The following is a 20,983-nucleotide window of genomic DNA, read 5'->3' on the forward strand; positions in this document are numbered from 1 at the left end:
CCTAGGAAAGGAAGCCCGCACGCAACACAAAGGCGTATCGTCAGCAGACCTTTTGAGTGTAGATGTCATTGTGCTCAGAAACGACAGGGTGTATGCACATCCACAAGAATATATTAGCGCGGCATTTTATTTCACATTCGGTTTTTCCCTCTATAAAGAAATCAGATACTCCGCTCACTCGTAAAGAGAAATTTGAAGCTTTGATGCTGATGGGCTGATCAGAAAGTTCACGTGACACGACCTCCTATTGAGGTGTCCCAAGATCTTCACACAGATAGGTATTGTATGGAGGTTTCAAATCTTTGATAACAATATATTTACATTATTACTTTGTATTAGTAACAAGACGAATCATTGAGATAAAATATTGAATAGGTCAAGAAAGGAAAGCTCATGGAATAAAATGAGCTGTTCAATATACAGAGAACATCCTGATGGCATATCTGTATGACGGATCGTTTGGTGGAATCTGCGAGCACGGCTATGGTGCTGGTAAACCTACAATCATTATCTGTGTGAATATGGGGCTCGTGCTGAACATCAGCAGATCCTGGAACGAAAATACGATACATTTCTGCAGGGTGAATTGCAACGTGTGTGCGGGTGTGTTTATATTCACACATTTCTCACATTATTCGTTGCATCGTGGGCTTCTCGTTTGTTTTCTTTGTTTTTTGTTAGTTCAAATTTAAACTCACACGTTCTGTGAAAATCATCTGTGTTAACTCACTCACTCACTCAATCAAAAACTAACACAAAAAAACCTAGTCCCTTGTCACAACAAGTTCTATGCCCAAAGGTTAGTATTCCGCATCGAAACAGCATCCCTTAATATCATGGCCATTGCTGTAAAACTCCCTTGTCACTACGGAATACATGCACACGCTGATGCCTTTCCCAATATTTTTCCACCTGACGCTTTATATAACAAGTTGTGAATATCATTATTTGGAACGACTAAGACGGTATAAGAATATTCATCATGTCACCGTTAGGTCACAATTTGAATACATAGCAGTACATATAGGACTGACAGTGGGTGAATGTTTTATACAGAGAACCAGCATCAGGGAGTTCGGACATTTTGAAAAATGAATTCTCTTCTTCTTGCTACAGCTCTTGCTTGCCTGGGTCATGTTCTTTTGGCTCAAACAAGTCCTGCGGTGAGTTAATATATTTTCGTAATTGGATATTATGTAAAACATGTTCCATTGCATGATTGACAGCAAACATTTAAGTTCAATTATTAGAATGTTATGAAACTCAAACTATTTATATGCCAGAAAATACTGTAATTATATAAAACCTGGTCTTGTATCTGACCTCGGTGTTATATCTGACCACGGTGGACCTACAAGGACAATTAATGAAAGTTTCATCGGCATGTGCGTTACGGGTCACTGGATGTTCTAGTCCATCACTTGATTGTCACGATTGTTTACATGCAACCGTTGCATGGCAGTAGCATCACTGTTGTGTTAGTCGGGCAACAAGCACAATTGCTGTAACATGCACTGTGTGTGGCGGGTGCTTCCAGTATGGAAGGACATCAAGGACTTTCAATCATATAAATTTCACCGCGAATCTGTTTCAGCGTATAATCAAGATTGGTTATTCTCTGCCATTGACGTTTTGTACGTACAGTAAACTACGGTTATAACGAACACGCTTATAACGAACTAACGGATATAACGAACTAACTTTTTAGTCCCGACTATATGCTGTAGTTATGCTGTATATATGCTTATAACGAATTACGGTCAAAACGAACTAAAATTAGTAGTCCCTTTGAGTTCGTTACAATCGTAGTTTACTGTATATCCGTCCCTTGTGGGGGCACGGGTGGCCCAGTTGTCAAAGGCAACGCAATTCGCTGTGTTGAGTTGCGTTCCTTGACCACGCCAGAAACCTATGATTCTGGGTTCGGTTCCCGATTCGCCCCGATTATGTATCTAGGTTTGTCAGCACAATACCCGTGCTCGTGGGTTTCACCAACGTGGAAACCTGCATCACTTCGGACTTTTCTCCCACATGAAGTTAATGGGCGTGATATAATTGGAATACGGTTCAAGGCGGCGTTAAGCCTCACTCACTCACTCACTCACTCACGCAACGAGGTCAGAACATCTAAGCCATCGTTATCTTGGCGTTGAAAGAAACCTGGCGTTTAAAATAATTATATAACTACATATTTTCATTTTTTGCCTATTTTAGGCGAGCATAAAGGCGTCATGGACTCGGGTCGTGACTCCAACCGTAACAGCAAAGGAAAGAGCCGTTATAAACGACGCTGCCAAGACCATCAAATTCGTCGCTCCATCCAGGGCTCTGGCATCTGTTGGTCTGAAAAGCAACGCCGAGTATATTGAATACAACACGGTACGTGATTCGGGTATACTATGAGATGTAAACAAAAGCGAATGTGTTTCATCGGAAAAGGATTCCTTATTGTTTAATGTCTATTTGATATGGACCTATGTAGTAGACTGTGCTATATTATTTTCAGACGTACATATCACGGATGTTGATCTCAGTAAGCGACAACGTATCATAAACACACACTATTTACATCTTACTGGGAAGGTGATCGATAACTGGACTGCTCGTTACTTTCAGGAAATGTTTGCTGTGAAACTTTTCGATCGGCCAGTTAAGACTTGTTTCATTTTCAACGGTACCAACGTGCTTGATACATTCTCCGCCACAAGTGCTGACTTGCAAGCCCGAGTTGTAAGTTGTCAGTCATTACCGGTTCTGTTTGTTTTTTCTCAAATATTCAACTGGCAAGAATGATACATGTAACAAATGTCATATTTGGGATAAGACTTTCTTAGTTAAGTACAGATTCCTTTTGGGTTGAGTCCCGTCCGGGACTCGAACCCACACCGCCAGAGTGAGGCAACTAATCGCCAGCACACAGAGTCAGCGATCTAACCCACTCAGCCACCGAGGCCTCTACAAAATTGAAACTGGTAGTCTAGATCACGTACTTTGTGTACCCCTCTGACAAGTGTATGATACATACAAGAATGGTACATTTTACAAATATAAACATGATTTTATGTCGGGATTATTGTGGGATTCTATTGGCACGCCCGCCCACCCGCACACACTCGCTGTTTGAATCCAAGCTTGTTCTAAATGAAAATAAAATGATAATTGTAGAGAGAATAACCGTGACATATTTTTTAATTATAGCAAGTGAATCCAGGGATGGAGAAGCAGTTTATGACCCTGACAACGCCAATGGACGCAGCAAGTCAGGCCACCTTGAACACGGCCAATCCATTCATCGCAACAGAATGTGCAGCCACAACCTACATTGACACGACAGAGTTGTCTGCAGGTGAAGCAATGTTGCAATGTGTCTTGTCTGCGTGAACAATCGCCCCAACTCAATTTATATCCTTATAATTAAGTTGTCGTTGTGTGCATTGATATTCCTGCATTCTGATTAACTGAATTGGTCACGTGTTATTGCATTCATTTCCCGATGAACGTAAACAATTAAGCCACGCCCACCGAGGCGCACTACTTTTTTTACTGCGGAATCCCGGGGAATCCCAATATTACAGTTGAGGGAATTTCCTTTCTGCTCACGTGTATCGTCATGCACAGGACATTTAGCGACTTTCATGCATATTCATTGTCCAAACTACCCTTTGAAACCGAAGGCCGAGAATGAATGAAACAGCAAACGAACAGGCTCGCTCGCCTGTTTTTTTTCCGATCGCCCCGTTCAACTTTCATGTCTTCGGGTTTCATTTCTGACCAGCCTTTTTTTCCTACTGTGTTTTACCGTAATCAGGGAAGTAATGTTTGAATCTGGCGGTAACTGACCATGTTATTTGAAACAGCCGCCTTCTCCCGGACATATTTCTTCCGGTTCTTTACAGTCTGACTGTTGCAGTTCTTTTCGCCTCTTGCCATAATTGACAGGTCCAATGAACATAGATTTGATCCTACTTTCCGTTGATTGGCTACTGACTGTGTAGGCGTGTCAAGTTGTGTGCATAAATTAAACGATCCCCTGATTCATGTCACGCCAAAGTGTATATTCCTACACCTGGAATGTTTATCAATCTCGTCATTTTTGTCTGTTTTTATATATACAACTGTTTTAGTTAAACTATTGTACATAAAACATGTTATACGTTGTCGAATTTAATTTTAAGCATTGACTGTATTTATTTCGGTTCATTGAGGTATGAATCGAAAAACCGATGTGCGGATTCTTACAAATGTTTGCACATCGGTTTTTCGATTCATACCTCAATGAACCGAAAATAAAACAGTCAATCCTTAAATGATTATTCTTCGGCTATTAATTTTACAGTTGGTGTCTAAAGTATAACCTTTAAAAACGTAGAGAGTGCTCCATCATCCCGAGGCAAGAGAGTTAACTTTACTTTAAAGTCCAGTTTCCACACTTGCCGAACTAGACTGGTATTATGGAGTTATATTTTGGCTGGACTATAAAGTCTGTGCATAGTCCAATCATAATTGCGAAATGAAATCGATATCCGGTTCGTAAACTGCCGTGCAGATTTCGATCGATTGTAGGATTTGCAAAGCATGTGTACTGCCAACTCGGCGTCAACAGATATTTCCCGAATCCTTTCAAACTTTTAATCAAGGTTCTTTCGTGATTTGATCCACTTCGCGAAGTAAGACCCGTTTTATCACTTTTAATCTTGATTTTCGATAGGATCGTCTTGACTGGGCGCCTCCATTTTGTTTGAAGCAAATGCAAGTGATATGCGAGGTGGAATTTGGTTGGTCAGTTGTGGGGTTATCGGAGGGAAATAACTCGTAATAGCCACTGGTGGCGCTAGGTTCGGCAAGGATGGAAACTGGACTTTAAGAGTCAGTTGACGCAGTTGCCTCGGGAAGATGGGGGTAACTTAATATTTCTAAATTGTGAGACACATTATTTTCTAGTAATAGTTGCATGATAAGAATAAACGAAGTTGGACTAGGTAGTGAAGTATGACAGTAGATGGTATGACTGCCAACGATCTTGAAGGACCATATAGGTAAGATGGGAAATTTCAAAGTTGACGTTTTTGGATCAGTAGTGCGTAATACCGCCAAGATTTGTCAAAAATTCATTCAATCGACGAGGCATTCTGCCCCAACGTCTCCCAATGGCAATTTGGAGGTCTGTCTCATTCCTTTGCAACCCTTCGCCAAGTTCAGCTGACATGATCACCAGTTGACGTTGATGCGAACGTCTCCCTATCGAGTCCTAGACGTGTTCAGTGGGGGGCCATCTGGGCTCATTACTGGACATGGCATTCTAGGGATGTTGTGCTGCTGGAGGTGAGCCTTGACGATTCGTGCACGGTGGGCATGGGCGTTGACGTCCTGAAAGACGAAACGTCGACCCACACGTCTTGCAAACTGGACAACAAATGGTTTTAGTATATTTTCCTGATAGTACTGTCCAGTGACAATTGCTTGCACGATATGAAGTGGGGTTCGCTCATTGAATGGTGATGCAACCCCTGCCAAGTGCAAAGTGAATCGGGACTCATTTGAAAGCATGACACGTGAACAGCGACGTTTACCCAAGTTTCGACTGTCTGTACACCGTTGCGTCTGTAGGCAATATGACGATTTGTAAGGGGCGACACAACACGTGGTCATCGAGCATGGAGACGAGCTGTATGTAGACGATTTCTAATCGTGTGACCCGTAATTCGTACTCGAGTAGCGTGAAGAACGTTTGCGGAAATTTGATTCACCGTTCGAGCTCGATTTCGAAGAGCCTGGACCGCCTCTGTGGCCTGGTGTTAGAGCGTCCGCCCGGAGAGCCTGGACCGCCTCTGTGGCCTGGTGTAAGAGCGTCCGCCCGGAGAGCCTGGACCGCCTCTGTGGCCTGGTGTTAGAGCGTCCGCCCGGAGAGCCTGGACCGCCTCTGTGGCCTGGTGTTAGAACGTCCGCCCGGAGAGCCTGGACCGCCTCTGTGGCCTGGTGTTAGAACGTCCGCCCGGAGAGCCTGGACCGCCTCTGTGGCCTGGTGTTAGAACGTCCGCCAGGAGAGCCTGGACCGCCTCTGTGGCCTGGTGTTAGAACGTCCGCCCGGAGAGCCTGGACCGCCTCTGTGGCCTGGTGTTAGAACGTCCGCCCGGAGAGCCTGGACCGCCTCTGTGGCCTGGTGTTAGAACGTCCGCCCGGAGAGCCTGGACCGCTTCTGTGGCCTGGTGTTAGATTTTTTTTATAATAACCATTTGATAATATTAAGCTTAAGTACATGTATAAGGCAAACGATGTGGTCTTATGGTTACGTCTTGGTCTTAATAGATGCAACCCGTGAAGATCCGGGGTAGAATAGTTCTTCAGCAACCCAAGCTTGCCATAAAAGGCGACTAACGTGATCGGGTGTCAGGCTCGCTGACTTGGTTGATGCATGTCATTGTATCCCAATTGCGTAAATCAATGCTCATGATATCAATCACTGTATTGTCTGGTCCAGACTCGATTATTTACAGACCGCCGTCATATAGCTGGAATATTGCTGAGTACGGCATTAAACAACAAACAAACAAGCATTTCTTAATAGATGCCTTTGTATATTATTTGATGACTTGATGCCTTTTTATTTCAAACTGTATTGAATACGTGCATACTATTTGATGAAGACAATTTCAATTGGAAGATAGTGTTTAGGACTCAATGTGATCATATTAGTAATGGTCTTGAATGCATGTATCCTACATGCTGATAATGATATTGACTACATGCATACTACATTAAAGTATGGTTATAACGAAGTCAAAGGGACTACTAATTTTAGTTCGTTATAACCGTAGTTCGTTATAAGCATATATACAGCATAACTAAAGCAAATAGTTGGGACTAAAAAGTAAGTTCGTTATATCCGTCAGTTCGTTATAAGCGTGTTCGTTATAACCGTAGTTTACTGTATTTGCATACGAAAATGTTTTTATAATGGTGTTCCAGGGTCCACTGCTCCCGCTAACAGTGAAGTTGTGACGTTCCCGACGCTGTGGGGCAAACTAACGCTGTACATCCTGTAGGCAACTGGTTCCGCCGTCATCTGCCTCGTGGTTTGGGAAAATATCCCTTTATGATGTGTACTTATGAACATATTAAAATATCATTTTCTTGACTCTCTTAATTCAAAATTTATTTCCCAAATATAATGGACAACTTTCACTTACTATTACGCTTTGATTCAACCTACTGTGTGAGTTCGTAAATGAGTTGGGTCGCTTTCAGCATTATTTTATAAATATCACGGTAAAGACGGCCAAAGAGTTCCACACATTGTACCCATGACAGGAAGCGTAGCCAGGCCCGAGGTTATAAAACTTCATGCTCAAATCCGGTTTCTGGCTGAACTTAAATCTAAGACTCAATAAACGGAGGTTATGAATAATCTGAGTACGTTTTCGTGCTCAACTTCAGCATGAAATACGTACGATCTCAAGTACGCTTTGGACCGTGCTCAACGCTGAGTTCGATATCAACAATGGCAGCCCACCTGCGTCAGACTCGACACACCACTTCCTTTTATTTCTGCAAACAGAAGTTGTTCTCGTTGGATCACCTCCTGGACAAGACACACTTCCTCCGCCTGTGACCGCCTTCTTGACTCGGGCACGCTCTTCGTTGCCATTGGAAATAATCGGACGACAACATCCGGGTTGTTTTCTTACCTTTCTCGACGGAAGAGTTCCAAATTGTCGCTTGTTTCATAAACACAGAGTACTTTGAGCATGCTCAAGCCGAGCGTGAGTAGTGCTCACCTGAATATGAATGATGTTTATTCTCGTAAATCACGGCAGTGATACAAAGATGTAATTGGACACAGGAAAAAGATACGATGAAGAAAACATGTCAGTGGAAAATTTCCATACATGATCTTATATAACTTGCCAGTTTTAATAGAGTTGGCTTATAAGTAATGGACATCAAATGAGAGAATTTTACGGCAGAAGGATACATACAGTAGTATTGAGGCAAAAACTTGTTTCTAATTTCTGAGAGTTTTGGACATTCTAATAAAAAGTGCATTTCATCACATATAAAATTTTTACACAATGTACATTTTCTTTCCTCTCTCACAATATTATACCATCTTCCTGTTTCAATGGGTAATCTATGATTTGCTGTTCTAAAACGAGCAAGAGAGATGCGTAAGGTGATTGGTAGTTCTAGTAAATAAGGTTCTAGAGATGGTAACTCTTTAAACATGTTATAATAGTAACCTTTAGATGAATTTTCCTTTGATTCTCGCCATCTTTGCAGAAAATTATCAATGAGAACATGTTTCACATTTTGTTTCAACCATGCGACACTAATAAAGGTTTGAGACAGCCAAATGTAATTAAAGCCTATATTTTGAAGAATGCATTTTACTTCTTTTAATAGTGGGAAATGGTAATCTGGATTTGCAATGGACATTTGAAACATAAGTTTATATACTATACTAGAAAGGCTAGTTTGTGATGATGTTAGCTTGCACCAATATGAAATCATTCTTATCTTAATGAAAATGCTGAGAGGATACCTCCCTAGTTCACCATATACCATGTAATCGGGTGTTGACTGTTTTAACTTGAGAATATATTTACAAAATTTAAGATGTACACGTTCAATGACAACAGTATTTTCAAAACCCCACACCTCAGATCCATATAACAATACTGGCTGAACAAGTTGATCAAATAATTTCAGTTGACAGTCAATAGGAATTTCTAATATTCTAATTTTACGAAATACAGCGTACATTGCTCTAGATGCCTGATCTGTCAGTCTCTTTAGTGCCTTACAGAATCTACCAGTGTTTGTAAATAAAATACCAAGGTAAACATATTCTTTAACAACATGAAGAAACGAGCCATTTAACATAAACTTGAAGACTCTATTTGTGGAGCGCTTGGCAAAAATAACTACTTTCGTTTTGCCAACATTGACTTTAAGTTTCCAGATAGTACAATATTCTTCAAATATAGTGAGACACTTTCTTAAATCTTCTGGGCTTTCGGCCATTAAAACAGTATCGTCGGCATACAAAATGAGAAAAAGTTTTATGTACAGTTCAAGTGAATCTATTAAAAGGTTATTTACATGATGCAGTCCTTCAAAGTCATTTTCAGATAAAAATTGTTCAAGGTCATTAAGGTACAAAGCAAACAGGAAAGGTGACAAATTTTCACCTTGTCTTACACCAATTTGACATGGGAAGAAACCTGACACCTTGTTATTGTGTGTAACACAAGATTTGATATTTTGATATATATTATATATGACATTAAAACATTTTCCTTTGATATTAGACTTTATCATTTTTGACCACAGACCACACCTCCATACTGTATCGAAAGCTTTGCTAAAATCGACGAAAACACAATACAACTTCTTATTAAGGTTTCTATAGATATCAATGAGAGCTTTAAGAATAAACATATTGTCAATTGTTGAGTATTTTTTTCTAAATCCTGCTTGCGCTTCGCTTATCAGATTAGTCTGAACTGAGTAAGCTTGTAAACGATTATTCAATAGTGTAGTGAACAATTTACCTAAACAGCTTAGGATAGAAATACCTCTGTAATTGTCTGGGTCAGCTTGGTTTCCTTTGTTTTTGTAGATTGGTTTTATTTTGCCAACAAGCCAAGCTTCAGGTAAAACCCCAGTGTCAAAAACGAGGTTAAAAAGCCTTACGTAAACCGGCATCATAACATGAATAGAGCTTTTAATGTACTCATTGTAAATACCATCCAACCCACAAGCCTTATTGTTCTTCAATGCACGGACAGCTGACATAATTTCTTCTTCTGTAATCCTACAATCTAAGATATCATCATGATTATCGTAATTTGTGTTATTGGCAAAAACATCGTCATTATCATCAGAACTTTGATTAAGATCTTTAAAAAATTGAAAAAAATTGTCAATACTGATTTTTTTCTGCTGTTTTCTTTGGTTCAAATGATTTTAAAATTTCCCAAAAATTCTTAGGGTTACTATCCTTACATTCCCTCAGTTGTTGGGACACATTTGTCTATGTCTTAAATGCCTTCTTTAGGGTTTTACTATAAGCTCTACTAGCTGAAATGTACATAGCTTTGCTATTACTGTCTTTAGTCCTTCCATATATACGTTTACGCTTGTGGTAAAATCTACGTGATGATTTACATTTTTCATCAAACCAGGGTTTATGCTTGTGCTTATGTACAGAATGTCTAGAATTTCTTACAGTACCTGGAGTAGTTTCAGCCGCAGTAACCAGCGTCTGAGAGGGTTTATTTACAATTTGGTTAATGTCATTTCGCTCTATTTGGTCTTTACATGCATCTAATTCTGTACACTGATGGGTAATGGCAACCTTATCGATATTACATAAAAATGTTTCACTTTTATCAGGAACCCATCTTTTTACAACTTTATGTACATGTACATCCTTGTCATCATCTATAACTGGAGATAGTTGTTGTGCTGTACAATCTAACGTTAACGATAAGCCACAGTGTACATCGGACGAGATCGGATCAAACTCCTGTACATGTACCTCAAAATCTATTGATAATGGGAATGTTTCTGCTGATGCAATACAATAATCGACAACACTGGCATTTCTGCATGTCAGTTTACCAATACCCTTGTCTTTGCCTAATCTTCCATTCACAATATACAGCCCGTTATTTTTACATAAATCCAGGAGTTTATACCCGTTACAGTTTGTTTCAGTATCCATTGATATTCTATCTAAATTTACACCGGTGTCAACTAGAAGTTGTACATTTGAAAACAATAATTCCTCGTCAATAATATCATTGTCACATAAATATTCGTCCAAAATGATAAAATCCGGAAGATTTTTAGTACGAAAATTCATATCACCAACAATACACATGTACTGTGAGCAGTTTGACATACGAATGATATCATTTTCTAGTGTTGTAAATATTTCCGGTGAATGAAATCTACTTTGCTCTGGTGGTATATACACAGTTCCTAGGATAAGGTCATCGTTAACATGCAGGAAATCACTTGGTATCTTACACCATAAAACAATATCATGCATCTTTTCGATGACGCTGACCTTGTCAAATAGTGTCTCTTTGATGGCTACAATGATCCCGCCAGATACACGTGTGTTCAGTGCGTTAGTTCCGTTATTCATATGAACTGAGAATCCTGGGATTTTCACAGCATCTAAATCACACGTTTTAGTTTCAGTCTGACACAGTATATCGTATCTGGACACATCGTTCACAAAATCGGGGTTCAACAGCTTTGTCCTAATCCCACACACATTAAGAGACAGTATCTTAAGTTTCTCGTGGGAAGTTACGTTTTCACTGTTAGGCGACTCACGGGTTTGCTGACCTCCGTTATTCTCCTACCGCGGCCTGTTTTCTCCCGTGTCCTCAGTCCTGGCCATCTTGTTGGGTTGTCTGTTGTCTGACCGACCGAAGGCACTCGCGTATGATCTCCTGCTGGGGGGAGGGTCTCGTGGGGTGAGATCTATAAACGGGTCGTCTCCTGGGTACACACGTCTCCCGTCTATATACAGTCTGTCTACTGTGAGGTTAGACTTCAAACCACGCCTCCTTGCTTCCTTGAAAATGGGGAGTAGATATCTCCGTCTCTGCACAATCTCTTGAGGAAACTGTTCACTAACACCGAATTGCGTTTCTCTCAGCTGTCTTGTGTTAGTCAGGATTTCCCACCGTTCGTCTGGATTTGCAAATTTTGCCACTATAGTACGTGGTCTGTTAGATAAGTGAGGGCCAATCCTATGTACACGTAAGAGGTGAATGTCTGTGTCACACTTCATTTCTTTCTTTAAGAAACCTTGAATTACCTCTTTAGGTTCTTCTCCAGGCATTTCCGGGATCCCGTGAAAGAGTAAATTATCTCTCATAGAGCGTGTTTTCAGGTCAATGACATATTCTTTCAGGTCTCGCTGTTCCTGGTATATGGAGTCTATGTCATAAAACACGTCTTCTACATCTCTCGACAACCTGTCCCGATCATCGGTACTCTGTTCTGTCAGCTCCCGTACCTGTTGTTTCAGCTTTTTGTTTTCTGATGCAGTCTCTCTCACACAGGCTTCAAGCTTATCAACGCGAAGTGTTGTCTCTATCATTGTAATGTCGAGAGATGTCAGCTTATTGTCAATCATAGTTAATTTACTGTCAATGCTATCAACACACTGCATCCTCTGGTTTATGGAATGAACCATGGTAGTCAAGTGCCTCATTTGATCAAATAAGGTTTTAATCCATTCTGCGTTGTCAACACTGGACAACATGGCCTGGTTGAAAATCCGTGTTGGCATTCTGATGTTGTGAATGATTTTGGACGAAATGCGCCTCCATCACTGCACATCAATAATAAGATTTTCGCATATATTTATACAATGTCTGAATGTAGACTTACAGTTTGTACATGTCAATCTTGTTCGTGTCTCAATTTCTCGGTTAGCTATCAGGGCTATCAGAGCTCTCGAATAAACACGTCCCCATGCTACGAACCCAAGCTGTGTATCAAACTTAAGATGTTTTATAACCTCTGTTTGAGTACAAATCTCAACTGAGTACGAACTTGAGCATGAGCATGAAACTGAGTTGAGCACGAATTGTTTTTATTACCTCGGGGCCAGATCTTCAACGTGTCCGTGCTTTACCTTGGCTAAGCCATCGCTCAATGTCTTTGGATATCTTGAATTTGATTGGTCAATCAGCGTTATCATGTCAAAGTAACACTCTTCTACGTGAATCCTATATGATGTAGATACATATAATGTAGATATAAATAATGTAGATATACATAATTTAGATACACATAACTCTAGATACACATAATGTAGAAACATATATTATAGATACACATAATTGAGATACACATAATTAAGATACACATAATTAAGATATACATAATGTAGATACACATAATGTAGATACACATAATGTAAATACATAATTATAGATACATATAATGTATATATACGTAATGTAGAAATGAATAATGTAGATACACATAATGTAGGTACACATAATGTAGATACACCTAATTTAGAGACATATAATGTAGATGCACATAATGTTGTGAACAATACTTCTCAGAAAGGAATATCAGTAGTGAGCCAGCACAACTTCACATTTATCGTTGGGCCATGTTCCCCTGTATGGATAATTTCTACCGATAAGGATAAAGTACGGATTATTTCTAATGATATGGATAAGTATAAGATAATTTCTACCGATAAGGATAACGTATGGGTGATTTCTACCTCTATGGACCATTTCTAATGATATGGATAAGTATGGATCATTTCTACCGATATGGATAAGTATGGATCATTTCTTCCGATGACGGAATCCAATTTTGTTCAAAATCACACTCAAATACACTCGGCACAGGGATAAGTTACAACATTTAGGTGGCAGCCTGAAGGTGAAGAGTACACCATTTCCAAGGCATACCGCCCAGGGCGCTCTCACAATTAGAAATAGGGGGCTCTTATAAGAATATTATTCTGGCGGGAAAATACAGAGTTGAAAGATCGTCAATTTCGTGGTTTATGCTGACAGCTTGAATTTTTTATATACGACAGATATATTTTTCCAGAATTTAATTGCCCATAATTATGGGTGCAAATAACACACGAGTGCGTATTATACACGAATAAATAAGTCCATAAATTGTGTACATTGATCAATCGGAAGGGGTGCTAATAGGGATTGTTCACTAGCCAATATATCAGCAAATATCGCTGTGGGCGGTTATTAGAGCGGGGCGTCAAATACGATAATAGTGTCAAAGTTGTGTTTCCTATTTTAATTATCTTTACACCAACATAACATCAATGCACGTAAAACTTAAAGGGAAATGAAAGTAGTTCTGAGTTTATGTGCTTCTAAAAACACATAATAAAACAAATAATACATAATAACGGATATATTTTAGTTTAGTTTTAGAAATCTTTCGATATGACTAGCTCTTTAAACCACTGGATTGGAAATTAAATTTATCATGTGTGATGCCAAGACCATTCTTCTGTGACATGTGAAGACGTTTGATGACAGCTCTACTGATAACTGAAACCAGTTTCAATACATAGCCCAAGCATAATCACCACATGCACCAGCTTTGACCAATCCATCCCCATGTCGCCCAACCTCACTGTATACAACGTGATAACAAAGCTTCATTTAATCCGTACAGAGAGATATATTGCGGGGTCCAGCAAATGTACCACCAAATCCATGTCTCAAAAATAAGCCATTACACTGAACTCAATAAAAAAAGTTTTTTTTATATTCACAAAAAGTATTTGAGTCAAGTGGAACCAATGCATTGTGGAATCCCATAAACTCACAAGATTTGCTGGACCACTTTTGCAATATCAGCACAAAACAGGTTCAATTCTGTGAAACCGTTTGATTCTTCAACTGCGTCCACCTCTAATCCCACTCGACAAACTAAAGGGAAATCTTTCTTCCTTAACCCATGGGGCATTTAGAAATAGTTCTTTTAATTCGACGCTAACACGATATACGGCTTCTCCATTGGACGAGAGGTCGGTCACATGACACATAAGTGTATGAACGGCACAATTTGGCGTTCATACGTCTATTTTTTACAAGACCGTGTTCTTGAAATGACGTAAACACTGACGGACTACTTACACATTCCTTGGGGAACCCCGAGGAAGTCCCTAGCTCAAATACACACAGAAGCGATCTTTCTGACCATTTGGACCCTTTAGTCTAGAACTCAGCGTTTTAATATTCATTGAGAAACGTCAGATGGTTTAAATGCATGATTCGTTCTATGAATTTACCTTAGTGTCTATTTGACACATTTTAATCACTTTTCAATGATCGGCCCATTTGTTTAATGATGACTAAAGCATGTAACCGCCACAGGTTCATAAACCACTCGAAATCTCTTCCGTCACGTTTATCGTGTCGGCCACTTTGACATCTTGTACTTGATGTACATGTATTACGTATTGCATTGTCATTCTGACTGATTTACTGACGTAGCTCTTGACAGACCTTTCTCATCAAATGGTGATATTATTTGAATAATGTGTTGTGTCAAATGTTTCTGAAGAGCAATGTGTGCATACATCCGCTAATGTCACCTCTCTCTTTGGGGAACTATTTTATTCCTCGATACAACTGGTTGTTGTATGGCTGTCAGTGTAAACATGAAGTCACACGCACTAAATAAAATTGTGCATAGATCTAGGCCTGCATCCTTTGAGGTAACAAAATGTGATAAAAAAATGATAAGAATTGACTTTCACTTTGTGTGAGTCATTTCCTAACTAAAAGTCGTGACCAAAGATACAGTTGCAGATCTATCTTCAGAGGTTCAGGACAGTTTTTCAAAATTGAAAGCAAATGCCATCTGAAGTTTACTGAGAAAACAATATGTGATATGCAGGATTTCCTCATAAATAAAATCTATCTATGTATCTATGCATATCTAGGTAAGACATTTAAGCTAAAAGTAGGCATCCCCATGGACACCAAGGGTACTCCCCTTCCTGCTGATCTGTTATTTTCTCTATGCTATGAATCGGCATTTCTGCTCTGATTGGCAAAGTTAAACCAAGGTGATTAGGCCAAGAAGTTTAACTTAAGCTGCAAGTATAACGATGATCTGATATCGTTCAGTTACTTTCAAGGTGCCAATTCCCTTCCACTGATTTACCAACCTGAACTAGAAATAAAGGAGACCAGTGAGACGGCATCGTGTTTCATATTTAGATCTATGCTAATAGATTGAGGATGATAAAAATCTATCCACAAGGCTGTATGACGAGAGGGATTACCCCAACTTTCCAACGGTCAACTTTCCCTTTATGTCAAAGAGTATTCGACCATCTCTTTTGTGGTGCAATCGATCATGCTCTTTCTACTAAGATTTCAAAGAGCGTCATACTACTCTCGATCAAAAGTTGTTTGATCAAGGTTACAAGGTTTTCTTCACTAGAGTGAGTAGTAGCAAGAATATTCAATCCTGGGCAAGCAGTCAAACACTTTCATTTGTTTTGTTGTCTGGTTTAAAATCAAAGTATTGGAGTTACAAGTTTGTTGTTATGGTTGATGCATTACTCAGTCACTCAGTCACCCATCTCACGCCTCTCTTATTCCTCTAACTGCCTTTGTATTATATATACTTTGTCAAATGTAAAACAAATTGGCTCAGGCACTGCCTCGTATCACATAAAAGTACAAAAGAAATACACAGAGCTGAGCGATCACATTACTTTATTCTGAAGACATACACGATGCTGTGGACAGCGTTTAAGGAGGGGTGGCAGTGGTGGTTGTCACAAGACCAGTTGACCGAAGGATGTAGAGATGCACAGTCCCCCACGAGGTGAAAAAAGTGAACTTATCACTTGCAGCTGGGGGAGGGGCTCCTGAAAAGTGGACATCATCATCAACATTCATCATTATCATTAAACAGATTCATCAACAACAACATCGTCATCAACAATCATCATTATCATTGAACATCTTCATCAACAACATCCTAATTAACGATCATCATTATCATTAAACATATCCATCAACAACAGCAACATCATCACCAACAATCATTATAGTCAATAAACACCACCATCAGTAACAATCATCATTATCATTAAACACCAATAAAAGTGAATAAAAGTCAGTAAATCGACATAATAAGCCCCTACAATAATCCACATCATCATCTTTTCAAGTATTCATCAACATCATAAAGAATCAGCAGCAGCCACAAATTCATCTGCAAGAATCTCAACCATCACACGTGAATATCTTGACGCACTTACAAAATCGATGCTTCACAGGAAAATAAAGTATACTAAATAAATAAGACAAAACACTATTACCTGCGGCCATTTCGGTGGTCGCCACGTAGTTGTTTCTTCTGTCGGAACACTTCTTTTGAATGAAGGGATGTTTCAAATCGAAAGCACTTTGACTGGCTGCGTCCATGATAGCTCCATCTGTCTGGTAGCTTTTCTCCACAGTCGTGTTTAACAATTTCTGAAATTATGAAAGTAGTAAAGATTATATACCACAATAATGTTCGTTAAGACAGTTCACTTATCTGTCTTCAGAAGCAAGGCTTAAAGGTATCTGCTGTAGATAACATGTTGTGACGAACACAACATTATAAACACAACTTTTTAAGTCAGGAAATACTTGACAGTGTGCGTTACAGTTAACGCCGCACTATATTTCAGCTACCGTATTGGACGTAATAAGCGCCCCGCTCTAATAAGCGCCCAAGGCGATATTTGCTAATATATGACAAGTGAACAATCCCAATTAGCATCCCTTCCGATTGATCAATGTATACAAGACTTATTTACTCGTGTATAATACGCCCTCGTGTGTTATATGCACCCTTAATTATGGGCAATTACATTCTGGAAAAATATATCTGTCGTATATAAACAGTTCAGACTGTCAGCATAAACCACGAAATTTATCTTTTAACTCTGTTTTTTTCACCAAAATAATATTCTAATGAGAGCCCCAATTTCTAATTTTGAGAGCGCCCTGGGCGCTTACTACGTCGAATACGGTATACAACAGAGGCCTGAAAATAAACTAGACCAGACAATACGAAGACCCACAATGAAACCTTGACATTGAACATCACCACCCGTTCCATCACGAGTGAGTGAGTGAGTGAGTGAGTGAGTTATGTGTAACATATTTCAGATGTGGGGGCCTTCTTTCTGAAGCATAAAAGAACATCGAACTAAATCATTTGTTGACATGTTTGCAAAAACAAGTGACTAATGTTTCACCCTCACACCTATTTTATTTTAAACGCAGCCCCTTTGCCAAACCGCTGCTACTCATCCCCACCATCTGCCCCACCCAAACACTTTTCCACAAAGCTGTATCCGAGTGTGGCTATTACTTACAAGCGCCTGCAAAGCGGTGCTTGTTGCACTGAAGGTACCGATAAGGGCAGGGGTGACGTCGAGAAGGAAGCACGTTCTACCAACATCCCCTCGAAGCTTTGTTGCGACCATAGCCTGAAAATAAATAACAAACAGAAGATGTTTACCTACAGATTAGGGATTGGAAGAGACGTGTCACATTCAATGAGTGAACATATGGTTGTGACCGTGACAGTATATTCCAGCAGCATTAATGATCGAGTGAAACGATACACAACGAAGCAAATAACAGTTAATCTTCACTGGTTGGCTCATACGACAAGAATTGAACTGGGGATATTCTTCACGAAATCAGGACACGCCGCGCCCTCTGATCCAAATTCAGAATAGCAAATAATTTTTTTCTTTCAGTGATCTACTAAACGTATTGTCAGTTCGTGGTGTTATACTGCAGTGTAATTTATTGTTAATCAGTGTTGTATTATATTGTTTCCGCTGCGATTCAGCAGAAGTTCATAGCATTATGTTTTGACAATAATTGGTTGTCTGGAATGTGACACTATTTAATGTAAGCAGTGGTGTGGAAGTTACTATATTTAGACGCTTTTTGGAGTTACAACATCTGGGGTAATCTAGCATAGAACAGAACCTTCCAGGAGGTTTTTAGACAATATTATGGGGCACGAGAATGTCTCTATCATCTGACATTACATGTCATATTACATCAAGATCAGCTGTTGTCTGAAGATAGTATTTTTAGCCTGGATATCTATTTTGTAAGCTTGACCCCTGTTGCTACTAGCCAAATATTATCATCACTGAATTTCTGCTTTCACCACCACTATTGTATTAAATGCTGCCATTGTAATTCTACTGCCATTGATCTTTGTACTGCCACTCTAATGTGTACGGCCATTGTAATAACTTTGTAGGAATTTGTATTGATTTGTAAACCTATTTAATTTTAATATACAATTGTATGTCATTTCCTTATTGTTTGTTGGTTTTACATTGAATACTTTTACGCATAGATTTCTGTGTTAGCGTATTGTTTTAATTTTGAATTCGACACATAACAGTGGAAGTAAAAAAAAAAGGAATCAACAAAAAATGTTTTGGAAAAACGTCAAAGGCTTGATTCCCTTCCCTTACTGTTTCATATTGAAGTTTGGAATCACTTAAATGAGTTAAAAGAATCGTTGGTAAGAATACAAACAACAACAAAAACTTTTATGTATTTAATCTTATTTCACATCTTTGAATTTTTGGTAATTAAAACCAACGCCTTACACTGCTGTAATCTGTGTAGGTGCGGCTCCTAGCGATGCCAGTTCCGACCAGGTCACTGCTTCTGGAGCTAAAGCTGATGCCGGAATCAGCATTCCATATGTACGCACTCTGTTTGACTTCAAGCGAGTCGCTGACTACCCGCAACCACTCCGCCCTTATGGAGCTTTTCTGAAACAAGGTTATTTTACGTAAGTGTTAGTTTACACTGTTGTCATCAGTTTATTTCTCCGAATAACCACCAACGGTGCTACAAGAGTTTATCACCCAAAACTGACTCCCACCGGAGATTGCGTTTGGGTGAGATCAAGCGATATCTACATTGTAGATATCGCTGCAATGAAATGGCATCACAATGCTTTGCAGACCATTGTGATGTCATTGGTTATCACTAATAGCTCTGGTACTGAAGCTGTTAGAAGTACTTTTTACACTTAAGACACTGCTTATTAATGTCCACAAACTGTAAAAGTTGGAAGAGTGATGTTGGATGATTAATAAAATCTCACCCTCGTGTCTTTTGATATCAAATATATCAACACTCGTTGATAAAAGTGGAAAATCGCCTCGGCAAGCCTCAGGGCTTTTTCCACTTTTATCACGCTCTCTCTCTATACAACATATACTATGTATTCAATGAGGATGAAGATAGTAACATGCTTAAATGAGTGAGTGAGTTACAATTTAACGACGCATCGGCATTATTTCAGCCATACAGCGACCAATAAGTGATTTAGCCACTTCAACATAATGAATGTATTTAAATGTTCAATAAATCTGGACAGATGTTTCAGAGCGGATGAAAATTTAGGTGATAATGTTTCACGTAATTTACACATTTTTGGACAGATATAACAATTCTTTGGGATATAAACAGCCATACCCACAGCACTCTGTATATAGTCGTGTCTGTGACAGGCAAGCTAAACACGCCGTCACGAGGACATGCTCATGATATTAATCACTGGATTGTCTGGTCCTGACTCGATTATTTACAGACCGCCGTCATATAGCTGGAATATTGCTCAGTGCGGCGTTAAACAACAAACCAAAAAAATCCTTCAGTATACGACCGCCTCCGTGGTCTAGTGGTAGAGCGTCCGCCCAAAGAGCGGAAGGTCCGGGGTTCAATCCCCGACCGCGACTTACCAAACAACGTTAAAAAAGGATACTTGTTGTGACCCTGTCTGGCCCTCGGCATTAAATGGGCTAAACCAAGGACTGGTCGGTCAGTAAACTGTGTCTGAGCGGAGTATTCATGTTAAACTGCGGTATGGTATCTCAGTGAGCACACACACGCTATATAATTGCAATAATCTTGGACGCGTCGTTAAACCCCATTTCACCTCACCTCCTTCTGTATACTCTGCATTATCTAGCACGCTAAGACTTACCTGTCCCGGCCACTGTGTACAACCATTTGCCACCAGACTCACGAATACCGCGAGGCAGGGGAAGTAACTCATGATGTCCAAGCGTTTTGCCAACCGGTAGATAAAATCAGAACTTCTCAAGTGGTTGTCGATGTCAGCTGATGTGACACAACATGGACTGCTCTTTTATATTGTTTAAATGCGTCACTGATTTAGTCCTTGTCACGAATGTCATTGGAAATGTGACAGACAAGAGCGAATAAAACAACAAGAATATCATTTGAAATAATTCCCATGTCTTATTTTTAACGACAACTGGTCTATATTTTAACCTACAGGAATTAGCACGGCTCATCGTATGTTCAGCGTATGTTGGGGGAAAAAACATATGCTAAACATAACGGAACCCTGAATCTTG

The 20,983-nt window shown here is 39.6% G+C and overlaps 4 protein-coding genes across 4 annotated transcripts; 1 reads left to right on the top strand and 3 right to left on the bottom strand.

Moving 5' to 3' along the window:
• The first annotated feature begins 1,091 nt into the window (after positions 1-1,091).
• Positions 1,092-7,043, top strand: LOC139455892 (uncharacterized protein 6-like). The gene is made up of 5 exons (XM_071237438.1): positions 1,092-1,163; positions 2,215-2,379; positions 2,617-2,730; positions 3,199-3,346; positions 6,967-7,043. Exons 1-5 carry the CDS (start codon positions 1,092-1,094, stop codon positions 7,041-7,043), a joined length of 576 nt encoding a protein of 191 aa, XP_071093539.1.
• An 823-nt stretch (positions 7,044-7,866) lies between these two features.
• Positions 7,867-8,880, bottom strand: LOC139455272 (uncharacterized). The gene has a single exon (XM_071236824.1). The coding sequence runs from the start codon at positions 8,878-8,880 to the stop codon at positions 7,867-7,869; it is 1,014 nt and encodes a 337-aa protein (XP_071092925.1).
• Positions 8,881-11,374: 2,494 nt separating this feature from the next.
• LOC139455273 (uncharacterized) lies at positions 11,375-12,268 on the bottom strand. Its single transcript, XM_071236825.1, has one exon. It carries the CDS (start codon positions 12,236-12,238, stop codon positions 11,375-11,377), a length of 864 nt encoding a protein of 287 aa, XP_071092926.1. The 5' UTR covers positions 12,239-12,268.
• A 3,980-nt stretch (positions 12,269-16,248) lies between these two features.
• LOC139455274 (uncharacterized protein 6-like) lies at positions 16,249-20,658 on the bottom strand. Its single transcript, XM_071236826.1, has 5 exons — positions 20,587-20,658; positions 19,196-19,363; positions 17,927-18,040; positions 16,877-17,033; positions 16,249-16,420 (listed from the first exon to the last, which is right to left on the bottom strand). The coding sequence occupies exons 1-5, from the start codon at positions 20,656-20,658 to the stop codon at positions 16,302-16,304; spliced, it is 630 nt and encodes a 209-aa protein (XP_071092927.1). The 3' UTR covers positions 16,249-16,301.
• Between the last annotated feature and the right edge of the window lie 325 nt (positions 20,659-20,983).

This window comes from Haliotis cracherodii, unplaced genomic scaffold (genome assembly GCF_022045235.1).
Source record: "Haliotis cracherodii isolate W230 unplaced genomic scaffold, xgHalCrac1.p SCAF_11, whole genome shotgun sequence".
Classification (NCBI taxonomy): domain Eukaryota; kingdom Metazoa; phylum Mollusca; class Gastropoda; order Lepetellida; family Haliotidae; genus Haliotis; species Haliotis cracherodii.